The following is a 16,240-nucleotide window of genomic DNA, read 5'->3' on the forward strand; positions in this document are numbered from 1 at the left end:
AGCACTGGTTGCTATAAACTGTTAGGAGCGTATCCAGCAAGCCAGAAAAGCACCACAGAAGCTCACGGCCAGCCAACAGTGAAGAGATGCTCAAATGATTACCATGCACTCCAGGTAGATATTATATAGTTATATATTTAACAAGTTTGCATACACGACAGAATTCCAACATAAAAACCAGCCTTTAACATGCAGAAACACCTGAGTCAGGTCAAGACAGAGGTGGAGCACAGGCTCCCTAACAGTGGTTGAGGATCTGAAGTCCACGGGCTTCAGAAGGCTGAGAACCAGAGGGCCCTGAATGGGTGTCACTTAAAAACAGTCTATACAACTCTTTATTTCGACACTTAAACAATTACATATCCATTCTAACAGTTTCCCCAGGCCTGGAGACCCAAATAAGTTACACACACACTCTGGCACTTGAAGGCTACGACGCAGGTGATCAGATGATCACTGGTAACTTTCCCCAGTGAGGCCCCCACAAGGACACTTTGGGGCACGGGCTGGAGGGGAGGGTGCAGCTGCAGTAGAACCTTCCCTCCAGATTACCAAATCAGGAAAAGCAGCACGGTTCTTGGGGGTGGGCACAGGTGGGGCTTCCTGGATGCAAGGCCAAGGACTAGTTGCTCAGCAAGGCACCCTGAGGGCAGCACTGGTGGTCCATCCAGGTGGGCGGGCGGCTTCAGTGGGGTGTTTCTCACAGTTGCAAGGTGCCCATAGCTCAGGACTCCCTAAGATGATTTGCTAGTTGGCTCTTTGCTACTGAGGCCATCTGGAGGTTTGGAGGAATTAGCTTTGATCCAAGGGTGTTCAAGGACTTCTGCTAGTGTTAGCCTTTGACTTGAGTTGTGTTTTAACAGTCTTGAAATGAGGTCCCTGGCTCCCTCCGTCACAAAGTCAGGGAATGTGAATTCAACCTGCAGAATAAATGATAAGCCAACACAAGGGTGGGTCAGAGGTGAACAGGAATAAACACCAGCCCTCGGCAGGAAGCCTGGCAGCAGCAGCTCACCCGTGATATCCTTCTGTAGGTCTCCTGGTACGTGTGTGCCTCGAAAGGAGGCATCCCCACTAGGAACTCATAGCAGAGAACACCGAGGCTCCAGAGGTCCACCTTCTCATCGTGCATCCGGCCTTCAATCATCTCCGGGGGCAGGTAGTCCAGGGTGCCACACAGCGTGGTTCTCCTGAAACAGACAGAGGCTAGGGTTGATACACAGACACACTACATGGTGATATGATGTGACCACTCCCTATGGCGGGCCAGTGCCCCTCAGACAGGTGCCCCCTAAATGGTTGGGGAGGGAAGCATGTAAGATTAGCCACCAAACTGCCCCCAGAGCCATCCAACTCCAGAACCTCTTAAGAAATCCAGGGAAAATGGTGACTCCTCTCATCCCACTAACACCATAGAGGCTGAGACAGGACAGAATTCTGGAGGCCAGTCTGGGCCTTGAAGCAAGATGACATCTCAGAAAACAAAGACAAAGTTGCTCTACAAATGCTCTGTAAATACATCTTGGGGTTCCACATGAGCTCTCAGTGACGTCACCACCATTTTAGGCTTGGTACATTGACTCACACCTGTAGTTCCAACATCTGGTAGGATGAGGCAGGAAGGTTGACAAAGGTTCCCAGCCAACCCAGGTTACAGCGTGGATTCTTTCATTTATGGGGGTAGGAAAGGAAAGTCTAGGGAAGAGTCTACAAAATGAAAAAGGCAGCCAGCTGAGGGCTCCATGGGGCCTCACCGGCTCTTCAGCTCTTCTGCCGCTTGGCTCAGGGGTCTAAAGATTTTATTTCTATTTTACAATGTATGGGTACTGTGCATGCATGTCTGCCTGTGCACATGGATGCTTAGTGTCCAAGGAGGGCAGAAAAGAGATGTCAGATCTGGAGCTGGAGTTACAGATGGTTGTGAGTCACCATGGGGATGCTGAGAACTGAATCCAGGTGCTCTGCAAAAGCCTCCAGTGCTCCCGGCAGCTGAGCCATCTTCCCAGCCTTGTTTTTTTTAAGTGTCTTGCTATGCAGCCCAGACTCTACTCCAAGCAGGCACTCTGGCCCCAGCCCTCTAGCTGCTGCTGGGATTACAGGTGTGCACCGCCACACCCGACTGAGTTTTTAAGACAGTCTTGCCAGACTGACCCGACCTTGAGATCCTTCCCTCTCAGCCTCTCAGGTGCTGGGATTGAAGGATGCACCAGCACACAGGGCTTGGTTACGTTTCCCCGCTCACCTTCCACAGAGGTGTGTGCATGTGCTTATAGCTGCTTTTACTTAAGAGTACACATTTTAAAGCAGCCATAAGACTTGGTAGACAGCTGGAGAAAGAGTGTGGACACAATATTAGCCATTAAGAATTATGCGAACCTTCTTAGAGGTCACAATGGTGTGACTGTGCAGAGCACAGCCCCCTATCTTTGGGGATGCACACTAAGACATCACATTGTCTTGACACAACAGATTTTAAATGTCCACAACCCTATCACAGAGTCCAGGGCTCTAGGGTGGAGCTGTCCCCAGGGCTCTAAGGTGGTGCTGTGGACCTCTGTGCCACCATCACCAACTCAGCATATTCTACCCATTTGGGCTTTGAAAGTGAAAGCTGGAATCAACCAAGAACAGACAATGGAAGCTACTGTGGGATTCCCAAAGGATGGTCACCAGTAACCAGGCAGCTATGATAAGGACTGAATTCGAAACTATTGGAGTAGTAGCTGACAGGATCCACACCTTTGATTCCCCCTGAAACCTGCAAGCTGGGTCTCTTCCTGATGCCACCACTAGACAGGTGACAGTCCTGCTTACATACAGCCCCATGACACCTACGGCTCTGGTATTTGTGTCACTGGGCAACAGGAGTTACCACAGATGTCAGCTACAATAGCCTGCCACAGTGCTACTGAAGATAAACAGCTGACCTTAAACTGCACTATTTTTTAAGAAAACAGGCTGTGAATTTTTTTAAACTACATTTGTGTGTTTGTGCTCTGTGTGTGTATGTATATGAGAGAGAAAGAGAGAGAGAGGGAGAGAGAGTGGTGTGTGTATGTGCGCATGCGCTGCACAGAGCAAGGCTTGGCAGGCCAGTCCTTCCCTCCCTTCACCAAATGGGTGCCGGGTGTCCAAGTACTTTTGCCTGCTTAGCTTTCTCATCTGGCCTCAACAGCCTTTTAAAAAACATTGTTAATATTTAAAAAGCAGTCCCCAGGGAAACCAGAAAAGGAGATAACACTTGAAATGTAAATAAATAAAATATCTAATAGAAAGAAAGAAAGAAAGAAGGAAAGAAAGAAGGAAGGAAAGAAGGAAGGAAGGAAGGAAAGAAAGAAAGAAAGAAAGAAAGAAAGAAAGAAAGAAAGAAAGAAAGAAAGAAAGAAAGAAAGAAAGAAAGAAAGAAAGAAAGAAAGAGGAAAAAGCAGTCCCCAAGCCAGGGGCGGATAGCACATGCTGTTTCCCAGCACTCGGGAGGCAGAGGCAGGCAAATCTCTGAGTTCATGGCTAGCCCGGTCTACAGAGCAAGTTCAGGACAGCCAGTGCTACACACACACACACACAGACACACACCGCCCCACCCAGGGCTCCTGCTGGAACCCCATACCTGGAAGATGGAGCATGCACGGACCACCCGAAGTCTGCGATCTTCAACTCTCCATTCGAGCCAAGCAGCAAGTTCTCTGGCTTAATGTCCCTGTGGATCACTCTCTTTGAATGACAGTAAGACAGAGCGTTTGCCAACTCAGTGATGTACTGTTGGGAGAAAAGCAGGAGGCCCAGGGCTTAGGTTTAGGTTTACGTAAGGCCATCGGGCAACTGAAAGCTGACCCAGCATGGACTTGAAGCAAACACCACAGAAAACAGGGATGAGTTTGTGAACAACCGCTGCAGACTGACAGCCTCACTCAGAGAGCTGCCGGGCAGGGAAGGCACTGGCGGTAGGCGGGACTTCCAGAACCGCACAGCTAGTGATAGACGACAGCTAATCAGTTTTTAGACATTTAAATGGCTCCATGAGGTAGAGACCTTGAGCTCCCACGGCCTCCACATGTGAAGAGTCTATGCCAGCCCCACAGCCTGCTTTGCATGCCACAGTGGGTACTCAGGACGACGACGTTAAGTTGTAATCCACATGAAAACTAAGCAGGCAAAGACAGGGAAAGGCCGGCGCCTCCCAGCAAACCTGTCTTTCATTAGCTTCCTGTTGAATCTCCCAGCCCTGGGGTGGGTCAGACACAGCGGTGGCCACTTACTGAGCATGCGCGGGCCACCTCAGCTCTAGTATGCCAAGTCCTTATTAATGGGCAAAAAAGCTTTGTTTTCCGCACAAGAAAAGAAGACCTGACTTTGGTTTTGTTTTTTTGGTTTTTTTTTTTTTGGATTTGGTTTTTTTTCCGAGACAGGGTTTCTCTGTGTAGCCCTGGCTGTCCTGGAACCACTCTGTAGACCAGGCTGGCCTCAACCTCAGAAATCTGCCTGCCTCTGCCTCCCAGAGTGCTGGGATTACAGGCATGCGCCACCACCACCTAGCTGGTATTGTTATTTTTAAGAAGCATCACCGTCTCAAGGTTTTATAAACATTCCTCTCCATCATCCTTCTGATTGGTTTAATAAAGAACTGAACAGCCTATGGCAAAAGAGAAAAGGATAGGCGGGACTTCCGGGCAGAGATAGGAACTCAAGAAAAGCATTGTGTGGGGAATCTGGAGCCAGAAGCAGAGGCAGAAACAGGCACCAGGACTGGCTGTATAAAAGAAAGGCAAGGCCGAGCAGACCGCAGATTAATATAAGGGCTCACAAAAGTTAGGCTAGCCTAAACTAAGGCCACGCTGTCATATTAGTAAAGTCTCCATGTCATTACTTGACAGCTTGGCTAGTCAAGATAGTCCAGTGATATGATTTCTTATTAATGACCAATTATAGACAATGATTAATGGGGGTAGCTGTAAGTCAGGGGGCATGGTGGCAGCCTTGGATTCCAGCATATAGGAAGCAGACGGGGTTTGAAAAAGAAAAGAGAACTGCTGTGCTTTAAGGACAAGAGGCCACAAACTGCCTTGAGAAGGGAGAGGAGAGCTCACACTGGGAGGAGACACACAGGACAGGAGCGAAGGAGCAACAACACAGCAGTGGGGAGAGACAGGCATCTAATGACAGACATATATGGCAACGTGCCAATGTCACGTGCCACGGGAGGCCAGAGAGATGACTGACCCACCCTGTCAGACCACTGATGCGCAAAACTGTGGTAGCACATGCCAGGAGTGCCGGTGTGGGATACCCAACTGCCATGGGGTGATGAGACACAGGCACACCATGAGGCACACATGCACGCTGCACGCTGGAACGCACCAAGGAAGCAGTGGGTGCTGCTTTCACTGCTGGGGTGCAGAAGAAGAGGGGGTGTCCACAATACACACGTACAATGGATGCGCTCAAGGCAGATGAATAGTGAACACTAAACAAACACGCCGTGCCCCATCCATTCTCCCCAACTGAAGACCTAGAACCAGCACCTGCCCAGCAGCAAGAGTTCCCAGGGGGCCTCAGTTCCCAGTAACTGTCTCCAACAAAGGAGCCAAGATCCTCAACGAAGAAAGAAATGGCTGCTTCTAGGACCAAGCCTGGAAATAAAGATCTGGAAGTAAAGATGAGGCCAAGTACTCAGCACCAGAAAGAAAGAAAGCACACACGGCCAAAAGTCCCACTGTGGTGGTTTAGGTTTAGAATCCGGGCAGAGCGCCCAGGAGACAACGCTGGAACAACAAAATAAAGTAGCACTGGCCAAATGTAAAACAAGTCCTCTGCATTTTAAGTTAAAAGACAGGAGAGAGTCTGGTTATTCTTCCAGAAGACCCAGGTTCAGTTCCCAGCTCCCACCTGGATGTTCACAATCATCTGAAACTCTAGTTCCAGGGAATCGGACTCCCTGCTCTGGCCTCTGTGCACAGAGAAAAATGCAAGCAAAATATCCACATGGATAACATGGATAAAATAAACCTAAAAGACACTAACAGGAGGAATGAGCAATCTCCCAGCACACAGCACCAAATAAGTCCCAGCCCATTCTCTCCTCAGGGAGAGCATGCTTACCAGCTCTGAGTCCTCAGCATGGGAAGGGGGACAAGGCACAGGACCATTGCAAGCAGTCACAATATGAACTCACAACAGTGATGTGTGACAAAACTGCACTTTAAACTAAGATCAGAAACAACCTTTCTAGTCACAAAGAACACAGAAACACTCTGAAGAAAAGTGTGGACTTCCACACGCCAGTCATGCACTGTATTCCTTAGTTATAAAGAAAGTATAAGAAAAACAATGTTCAAGCAAGAAATTATGTTCAAGGAAACACACACACACACACACACACACACACACACACACCCTGATGACTCGGTATAACGGCAACTAGGCTGCCTCGGCTTTCTTCTGCTTTAAATATTTGATCCTATGGCGCCCTTTCCATGAAAACAGCCGACTCCGGCATAAAGAAGGGGTGTTAAGAGGAGGAGGGAGAGGAGGGGAGGGGAGGGGAGGGGAGAGCAGGCACTTACAGTGGCTGTTCTCTGCTCGTCAAACTTGGAGAGCTTTTGAAGCTCTCTGTAGACTGTTCCGAGGGGCGCATATTCTAAAATCAGATAAACTCGGGTGGCATCATGGAAATACCCATACAGCCTGAGGATGTTGGGGTGCCTGGAACAAAGAACAAAGACTGTGACGCATGGCTTCAAAGCCAGCTCAGCATGGGCTGCTGACCCCTCAGGAAATAAAGACAATGGTGTCACAGAGCACACACGAGGTCTGAACGCAGACCTGAGCCAGCCAAGAGGAGAAACCTTAAACACCTCCACGCATGGATTTCAAAATAGAAGCAGGTCAGGTTTAGTTCTGACTGCTCCTTTCAGACATCTTTATTCTTAGTGGGAAAGGACGTGTCAGCTGACACATCTCTCTCTGCAATGTTGAGGAGGAAAGCGCCTCTGTGCAGGAGCAGGCTGTGCAAGCAGGAGACACGACCAGGGCAGACAGGGTGGCAGCGGGTGGGGGCCAGGCAGCACCACTCACTGCCCCAACCCCCACCCTGCCAGGTGATGGCAAGCCAGACAAGCAGAGGACACCAGAGCCCCGGGAGTGGCATCTGTGTCAAACTTGGAAACACTGAAAGCAAAAAGGGGAAGAGAGCCGCCACCACCGCCCCATCCGGTGTCTTTCTCATATCTCCTGATGAAAAAGCCCAAGAACACTGCTTGCTTTAAGCCCTTAAGCACCGTTTCCTAAGGGCGATGCCCGCCCGTGCCTACAGGGAGGCCACTGTCGGGTAGGTTCCCCACTCCTCCGCAGGAGGACCACTCACCGCAGGTGCGACTGGATCTCCACTTCTCTCCTAAGCTGGTGCTCCACCCCAGCCTTCTCCAGCTGCACTTTAAACAGCACCTTGAGAGCCAGGATGAACTTGCTCTGCTTCTCTCTGGCCAAATAGACATTTCCAAACTTCCCCTTTCCCAGTGGGCGGCCAATGTCAAAATCTTCCAGAGTCCACTGCCTTCTACAAAAGGAAGTGAACAAGAACTCACTAGCCTTGGCTCGTAGCCAGGCCAACGAGCACTCAACCTGGTCATGCCCAGATGACACTCAGTCCCCTCAACCAGCATTAGCCCACACCCGCCAGAATGAGCCACGAGCTTTAGAGCCCAGCTTTCCCAGTCCACAGCAGCACTCTGCTCCAGGACAGACTGACTGACAACCCTTACCACCACAGGCCAGCAACAGTACTGGACTAGACCTTTCAGAACCATGTGGGGACCTCCTCCCTGCATGCCCCACCCCCACCCCCAGAAGCTAACAGATTGTGGAGTGGACAGTCACTCTGTTGGGAAACACAGAGCCACCGTCATTGGTGGGAGTGGGGAAGAGCCAACAGACCATTCCATGGCTACCCAAATGGTGTACAAGTTCATGGAATTATAGCATCTTTTGCAGTGTGATTTTTTTTTTACTACTTTTTAAAATAAAGTGTTAACAAAAAATTTTCTATGAAACATTAATTAAGGAAATAAAAAGAACTACTTGTGAGACCCCGGTAAGTTTGATCTTAATGGGGATGGCATGAAGATTACTGGCCCACAATCAGATGGGTTTCCTCATAGAAGAGAAAGAAAGCTTACTTTTTTGTGTCTTCTGTCTTCTGTACGGATGCCTGCTCCTTTTCAGAATTATTTTCTGTATAAAATAAGTTAAAATACTGTTTTTAGAGCCACTAAATAAAGTTCTTTTAAAAGAGAGAATCTACAAAGAAATGAATCAAAGAATGCTTCCCATGGCTGGTCCTGGTGGCGCTCACCTTGTCCCAGAACTCAGGAGGCAGAGGCAGGCACAACTGTGAGTTCGAGGCCAGCCTGGTCTACAAATGAGTTCCAGGACAGCCAGGGCCACACAGAGACCTTGTCTCAACCAAACAAAAGACAAAACCCCACAAACACTAAAAAACAAAAGACAAAAACCAATCCATCACCAAAACACTACAGGTACATGCTAAACCTGGGCTTTTCATTTTCCTCGGCAGAGACTACTAAACTGTAAACCATAACCCAACTCCTGTCCAGGCCCTCCCTCCACGTCTAAGAATGTCCACCCTCTCCCTGGAGCCTTTCCTCAGGAACAACTTCCACATGGAAAGCAGCAGCAGCTCCGTCCACAAGCTGCCACTGTCACCACCTCCCCCTGCTCCGCGGGCATCCATCTGTTTCTCAGGAATTTATTAATATTTGGGGACAAAACACAAGCAGCCACCCTCCTTCCAAGACCTCATAAGAAAATAGAAGCTGCTAACTCAAGAACATGTCCCCCAGCGCCACACCACGGGGACCACAGGTGCCATTCCCAGAGCTGCCCAGGTGCAAGACTTAGCTCCGCTCAGGCTCTGTGAGCACAGGTCCAAACTGGCTTCTCTCGAGATTCATTATCTCCACTCAACATCAGTATCACCGATCAGTATCAACACCAACCTCCTGCTGGGGGTCAGGACCACGACTTTTGCAGGATATTTAATCATCCTCTAAACCTGAAGATTGTGTTACTGGAAAAACACGTTTCTAATTGTGCTCACCCTTAAAGGCGCATGCCTTTAATCCCAAAAATAAAGGTAAAATTAATTTGTAGTAGGAAGCACCCGTTTGAAAGTATGCTTAATTGAGTGACAGTGACCAATCAGAGAAAGATTTGACAGAATAGGATATGCCCAATTCTCATGAGAGGAAAGGGAAGCTACAGAGAGGGAGAAGGGGGGGGGGAGAGAGAGAGAGAATGATTGATTACTAGGAGAGTTACAGAGCAAACAAGCTAGACACAGGGAGGACAGAACAAGCCAGAGAATGAAGAGCCCAAAGGTTAGAACATTAGTTTGAGGCCAAGCAGAGCAATTCAGTAAGAAACTGAAAGAAGCTAGATTGAATCAGTCAGCTTGAAGAAGAGTTTGAGCCAGAACAGCTGAGTTAAACCAACCAATAGAGATCAGAAAGATCAGAAAGGGTGAGCTTATTCAGCAGGAAATCTCAGAGGCTGAACAATTCTAGGCCTAGATCAGACTGTACAGAGGCCAGAAGCTTCCAGGACTAAGCCCAGGTCAGCAGATGGAGGGAGTGAAGTGAGCCTCCAGGTTGACAATCACTTCAGGTGAATGAAAGTAATTTTTACAATGACCCCAAAATATGACTCAAAACCAGAAGAGGCCACCCAAAACACACCCAGCCTAGTGTGTTTCAGACATCAGAAAAGACAGTGGATGACAGTGGCCCAGCTGAGGTGGATCTGAGGGCAGCACAGATCCTTCACCTCTGCCCTCAGAGCTGGGAGGAGCAGCTCCCCCCTACTGGAGGGTCGGCACCTTTCTCTTGCTGGAGCTGAGGACACCACATAAACTTCAGCCATCTGCTCCTTCCCGGTTCCTGTTTTGTGACTGGTATCTATGTCCCCTGGATTATTTATACAGACTGTTCTTTTTGATGAGGTTTAAGTTCTCTCCCTCCTTTCACTGCTACAGCTATCTCCTGCCTACCCCACTCTCGGGTCTTATCTCGCAGTGGTCTTGCACCTGCGTCCTAACTGGAGTGGCAGCTCTGCCCATACCTCTCCTCTCTGGAGCTGTCCTGGGAGAGGTTAACTGTTGAGTTTTAGGCCCTTCTGTCTAAGTGCCTGCCAGGGTTGGGAGGATGCAGGTCAAGGCTCTCTGAGGCTCTGTAAGCTCCCAGCAGCTGCCAAGCAGTCCCTGACATCAGTCGTGTTCTGGCACAGCCACACCCACTAGAAACAGGAGAGCCATGGGCCTGCACAGCTGCTTGACAAGGTCCGGGATGCTGAGCTAGTCGCTACAATCGCTGCCCTCTCTCTAACCTCGGAGATTTGGTCTCTGTATTATTGCGTATTGTTATAGTTGCTGTACTGTCAGGGACTTTCTGCATTATGATTCCTTTTATGTCTTCCTGAGAAAAATTGTGTGTGAGTCTTTTTAGGAAAATCCTAGAATTAACTTTATCTGGCCACTCTTGGGAAGTCTTCCATGTGCCCTGGAGACCATGAAGTGTGCACAGGTAAGCACAGAGCTGGACGAGGCCGTCACTCCAGGGATCTTCTTGGCTATCTGCCCCTGAACAAACTAAAACTGTATAACTGACACAGGGCGAACAGACAACTGACAAACTCTGAGTGACCAGAACAGGTTACAGAATCAAGGTCTCTTTAGTATAGGCTTAGAGGTCTCTAAAAATGTAGTTTAAAAATAGGGAATCACACGGGGTGACTAAAAATAGGGAGTACACTCCTGAAGGAATAAAACTCAGTAAACAGACAGACTAAAAAGGCCTTTCCCTACTTTACAGTGTGGATGATGAAACAGGTAGTCAAAAGTTGGGCATTTGCTCATAAAAAGATGGGTTCAGAAATTTTCTGTTTGTCTGGAGTGCTTTCAAACAGCAAACACCACCATCTTAGAAGCAGGCTGTCATATAACAAACGTGTTTGCTTTGGAGGGGACAATCTTTAGATCCTTTGCATTGACGTCACAGGATTTGTATTTTCTAATTTGACTGAACTTGTCAAGCATTCCCCTGAGCACTCACCGGGCTCACTTTCCTCTAGCCCACTCCTCATCTCCTCTGCCAGCTGGCTGTCGAAGGACCCTCCAACTCTCCTCTCCATGATGACGAAGGCCTCCCCCAGGCCCTGGGGACCCAGCAGTCTCTCCATTATCCCTAACACTTCCTTCTCCAGACAAAGGACCTCCCGGAGCTTGGACTCAGCTCAGCCAACAATGATCTCTGCACCCAGCACCGGCAGAGCCCAGAGCCAGACTACACCATCATAGTAGAGGGCAGGCATCTCATTCTTTCACTCCTCCTCAACAGACATGGTACAAAGGCTAGGATAACCTCCATCTATGCACTTGAGCATCCAATGCAGTGACAACACTTACCGGAGGCTACAGGCTGCTCAGTCTTCTGGGGGTTACTGAGCCGGGACACTGGTCGGGGAACACTCGCAGCGGGCAGCTGCTTTAGCACCGGCTTCTGACCTGCTCCAACTTTCTGGGCTTGTGAAGGGACACGCTGGAAGTTGGAAGGACACAGGACCCGCTGGGCCTGGCCACTGCTAGCAGATCCTAGGTTCTGAGAAGGAATCTGCTCAGTTACCAAGACTCGTTTCGGACCAAAGGGAACCGTGGTCTGAGATGGAGAGAAGACAGGTGTTACGGCTGATGCTACACCTGGGAACCAAGTTTCCTTTGCAGTCTAACAAAACTCATAATATCTTGAGTAACAAATGGAAATGGGGGCCAGAGAAGTACCTGAGCAGTTAGGAGCCCTGACTGCCCTCAGCGGCTCTGGTTTCAGGTCCCAGCACCCACATGGTGACTCACAACCATGTGTAACTCCAGATCCAGATCTGACCCCCTCTTCTGGCTGCATGCAAACATTCATCCACAAAAGATATACATATATAAATAACTCTCTTTAACCAATAAAGTAAAAGGGAGGAGGCTGCCGCCACTAGACTGTGCATGCACCCTGGGGTGGGGTCGTCGGGATCAGATCACACCCTGCTTCCCTAGCCACAAGGAATACCTGCCCTCCCATCCAGAGAGGGAAACCCGGAGCACCTGTAAAGCCCCAGGGCTCACCACACCTGTAATCAATCCTGTACTAGAGGCTGAAGCAGGAGGAGCACTAAGTTCTAGGCCAGCCACGGCACCTGAGGCAAACCCAACTTTTACTGAAACTTTATATCAAATCCTTGTAGCGATTTTTACGTTTAGGAAAAAGAATGATAGAATCAGCAACTGGGTCATCCTCAAGCAATTTTGCAAAAAAAAAAAAAAAAAAAAAAAAAAAAAAAAAAAAAACAGTCTAAATCTAAGGCTATGCTGGGTTCCCATGGCTCACTACCATTATCACAGGTAATTCATTTCCCTGGGTTTCTCTTTCAGAGTACTTATTCAACAAAGTCTCACTGTGTAATCCTGGTCCGTGCCAGACTCACTATAAAGAACAGACTGAGCCAAGCGGTGGCGCACGCCTTTAATCCCAGCACTTGGGAGGCAGAGGCAGGCGGATTTCTGAGCCATTTCTGAGCTCAAGAGGGTGTGAGGCGGATTTTCTGAGGCCAGCCAGGTCTACAGAGTGCAAAACCCTGTCTCAAAAAACCAAAACCACAACCAAAAAAAAAAAAAAAAAAAAAAAAAAACAGACTGGCCTCTAGCTCAGTCTGCCTACTGCTGCCTCCCAAATACCCACCAAGCCCCACCCAACAGAAATATTTTTTAAGAATGTAATTTCCAAAGCTAAAATGCGTAGAAATTACTGAGTTTTCTTTTTTTTTGTTTTTTGTTTTTTTGTTTTTTTGAGACAGGGTTTCTCTGTGTAGCCCTGGCATTCCTGGCACTTAGTAGACCAGGCTGACCTTGAACTCAAATCCGCCAACGCCCAGCATAACAGAGTTTTCAATAGGAAACCTTGAAAAGCAATGTCTGCTACACTGGACGGATTACTAGCTACACTGGACGGATTACTATAGAAGACTGTGTCAGTCTGAACTCTTAAGACCCACTCTAATCACACTCTGAGAAGTAGGGACTTCCTCCTTAAATGAGAAGCTCAGGATTCACCAGGAGCTCAAGAGGGTGTGAGAGGGTTCCAGGGCAAAGCCATCTCCAGCAGAAGCAGAGGCTTAGGACACCTCCAGAAGGCGTCACAGAGGCACCCAACGTTTCCACCCAAAGCCACAGTGGAAAGAATTCAATTACCAACGATTACCAAAACAATTTGCACATGAACTGTTCAGATTTGCTCGGTGACTAAGGACCAGGGTTAGAGCCCTGGACCCACAGGATAGAGAGAACCCACTCCAGAATGTTGCTTTCTGACCTAAACGGTGCACACAAACAAAATGCACATCATTTTAAAAATAGGATTGTGGTCAGACAGTGGAGGCACACGCCTTTAATCCCAGCACTTAGGAGGAGAGGCAGGCGGATTTCTGAGTTCAAGGCCAGCCTGGTCTACAGAGTGAGTTCCAGGACAACCAGGGCTACACAGAGAAACCCTGTCTACAAAAACAAAACAAACAAACAAACAAACAAAAACAACCCACGATTTTGGGGGACGGCTCTTTGGTGGATGTCCCGTGGAGACCCCTTCTACCCCTGTCATCAAGAGGGACTGATTTGTTGAAACCAGGGGCTAGCAAAGCACAGTCCTCCCTTGACAGTGCTGAATCCTCCCATGTCAGAGATCACGAGCATCACAGAGCCTTCAAGTGGCTTAGCAAAGGTTGCTGCCCGGGCTGGAGAGATGGCTCAGCAGGTAAGAGCACTGACTGCTCTTCCAGAGATCCGAGTTCAATTCCCAGCAACCACATAGTGGCTCACAACCATCTCTAATGAGATCTGACACCCTCTTGGGGTGTGCATGATGACACTTTCATGAAATAAATCTTCTAAAAAACCACAATTGTGAATAGGTCATTCTGTTTACCTTAACAGACCTGGAGACACAGTTTTCTTTACATCTGTCCATGTCACCTGAAGAGAGAGACAAGAGCCTTTCATCTTAGCTTGGTACAAGAGAAGCAAGCTGACCAGAGATGAATAGCATTACCTGACGTGTACCATGCAAACTCCTGAGGCCCTTCCTCCCCACACTCCCTGCATGTTACCCCCCCCCAAACCCCCTCACCTTCTCTTCCCTCTTAAACATCTTTCTGCTTTAGTACGCCATGTTCAGCACTCAGTTTTGAAGACCTCTATCTTTTTTTTTTTTTTTGAGACAGGGTTTTTCTGTATAGCCGTGGCTGTCCTGGAACTCACTCTGTAAACCAGGCTGGCCTCGAACTCAGAAATCCGCCTGCCTCTGCCTCCCAAGTGCTGGGATTAAATGTGTGCGCCACCACTGCCCGGCTGGAAGACCTCCATCTTAAGAAGCCCCATGTGCCCCCAGCTGCCTCAGGCCATGGTCCCATCTCTCCTCTCCCTTCCGACAGCAAAGCTCCAGAACCATCAGCCTGATCCTCTCTTCCTCCCAAGCCCATGCCCACGGTGAGGCTGGTCTCTCAGCTTCACCCACTGTGGTAACCCCTGCACACTTCTTATACCCGGGGAACAGGTTTCTCTGCTACCTCGCTAGCTGTCATTCATTTCCTACACTCCTGGCTTGGCCTCACTTCTCCCGAGTCCAAGTCCTTCTTCACCTTTGCATCAAGCAAAGGACCTTGACAGTTTCATTCAGCTCAAAGATTTACTGTGAGTAAGAAAACTGCACATGCCACAGCAGGCTAAGGCTCAGCTGGGAAGGCGCAGCAGTAGGCAGGAGACTTAGCAAAGAACCACAGTTGCCCCCACCTCACCAGAAGCCTGTTAGGAAATGGAGCTCCTGGGCCCAAGGCCAACTTTAATAAACAGCCCTGCATTGTAGCTTTCCCATGATAGCGACCAGGGTCTTATCCCTAAGAGATATCTATTTCCTATATCTGCAGTGGAGGCAGGATTTCCTTGTTAGGTTTGGATTTGTTTGATACAGTGTCTCCTGTGTAGTCCTGGCTATTCTGGAACTCACTACGTAGACCAGGCTGGCCTTGAACTCACTGAGTTCCTAGCTCTGCCTCCTAAATACTGGGATTAAAGGAATGCAGACCACACCCAACCTTATGTTTCCGGTTGAGACAAGAGTTTCATGGATCCCAGACTGGCCTTGAGCATGCAATCCTGTGGAGGATTACTGTGAACTTCAGACCCTCCTGCCTGCAGTTCCTCAGTGCTAGGATTACAAACGTCATCACCATCCTCAGTGTTTCAAGTGCTGGGAATGGAATCAAAGACACGCTGGGCATGCACCCTACTAACTGAACTACAGCCCCAGACAGACTCTCACACAGTAGCTGAGGCTGGCCTCAAATCGAAGGCTATCTTCCTGCCTCAGAGGGTTGATGTGAGCAACCACACACTTGGGGAGTGGTGAGGGAGGAGGTGTTGAGTCGGGGACATACGTAGTTTAGGCTGGTTTTCCGGACCTACTGTGCAGCTGAGGATGACCTTTGACTTCTGATCCTGCCTCCACTACCTTACTGTTGGAATAAACAGCGGGGACCACCATAAAGGCAGTGCTCGGGCTCAAACGTAGAGCTTCTGGGATACTCTACAAACTGAGCTTTAGCGGTCTACGCTTTGAACCAGACCCTCAACTAGTCCCAACATAAGCTGCTCAGAAGGCTGCGGTAAGCGTAGCACCAGTCCTGGGCACTCTCCGAGGGAACGCCCGTTCATCCACGGGGTCGTCGATTCGACCTAGACTCCGATTCTCCACCGGAAGCAGTCCCCACTAAGCTGCAGCTCCCGCATCCACCATCAGTTTGCAAATTACGTGGTTAGCTGGTGGTCTGGGTCCCCATTCCCACAAGAACCTAAAACCAAGCCGGGAAAAAGCCGCCTTGTCCCCTTCACCAGCCATGTCCCCTTTCCTACTCACAGGCAGGAACCTGCTCCTGACAGAAGACTCCAAGCGATCCTGATAGCTCAGCCGTTACAACTCAAAGGTTCTCCTTTTAAAATAGGAGTTAAACCCTCTTCTCCAAGAGCTGATTGGCTAGAGCCTTAGCGACGCCGTTTTGTGATTGGCTCACCGTAAACGCGACTATGGGAAGCTCGTTCCCTGCCGTAGCCGGGCGCAGGCGCACTGAGCTGTCGGAGCCC

At 49.1% G+C, this 16,240-nt stretch overlaps 1 protein-coding gene across 3 annotated transcripts; it reads right to left on the bottom strand.

Annotated features, from left to right (window-relative positions):
- Positions 1-115: 115 nt before the first annotated feature.
- Positions 116-16,238, bottom strand: Aurka (aurora kinase A). Of its 3 annotated transcripts, XM_052184422.1 has the most exons (10): positions 16,017-16,094; positions 15,196-15,350; positions 14,031-14,077; positions 11,474-11,723; positions 8,172-8,226; positions 7,361-7,552; positions 6,561-6,699; positions 3,608-3,756; positions 1,016-1,190; positions 116-920 (listed from the first exon to the last, which is right to left on the bottom strand). In XM_052184422.1, exons 3-10 carry the CDS (start codon positions 14,070-14,072, stop codon positions 735-737), a joined length of 1,188 nt encoding a protein of 395 aa, XP_052040382.1. In that variant the 5' UTR covers positions 14,073-14,077; positions 15,196-15,350; positions 16,017-16,094; the 3' UTR covers positions 116-734. The 3 variants fall into 3 exon arrangements, with proteins under 3 accessions (XP_052040382.1, XP_052040383.1, XP_052040381.1); XM_052184423.1 differs by lacking the exons at positions 15,196-15,350; positions 16,017-16,094 and adding an exon at positions 16,171-16,238; XM_052184421.1 differs by lacking the exon at positions 15,196-15,350 and having other exon boundaries at positions 16,017-16,109.
- Between the last annotated feature and the right edge of the window lie 2 nt (positions 16,239-16,240).

Source organism: Apodemus sylvaticus, chromosome 5 (assembly GCF_947179515.1).
Source record: "Apodemus sylvaticus chromosome 5, mApoSyl1.1, whole genome shotgun sequence".
Taxonomy (NCBI): Eukaryota; Metazoa; Chordata; class Mammalia; order Rodentia; family Muridae; genus Apodemus; species Apodemus sylvaticus.

Excerpts from the sequence above, each read along its gene's own strand:
- Aurka (XM_052184423.1), bottom strand. The coding sequence starts at position 14,072 with ATGGACAGATGTAAAGAAAACTGTGTCTCCAGGTCTGTTAAG. Across the intron at positions 11,724-14,030 it reads GTGTCTCCAGGTCTGTTAAG|ACCACGGTTCCCTTTGGTCC; the intron begins GTAAACAGAATG and ends TCTCCATCTCAG. Across the intron at positions 3,757-6,560 it reads ACGAGCAGAGAACAGCCACT|TACATCACTGAGTTGGCAAA; the intron begins GTAAGTGCCTGC and ends TTCTCCCAACAG.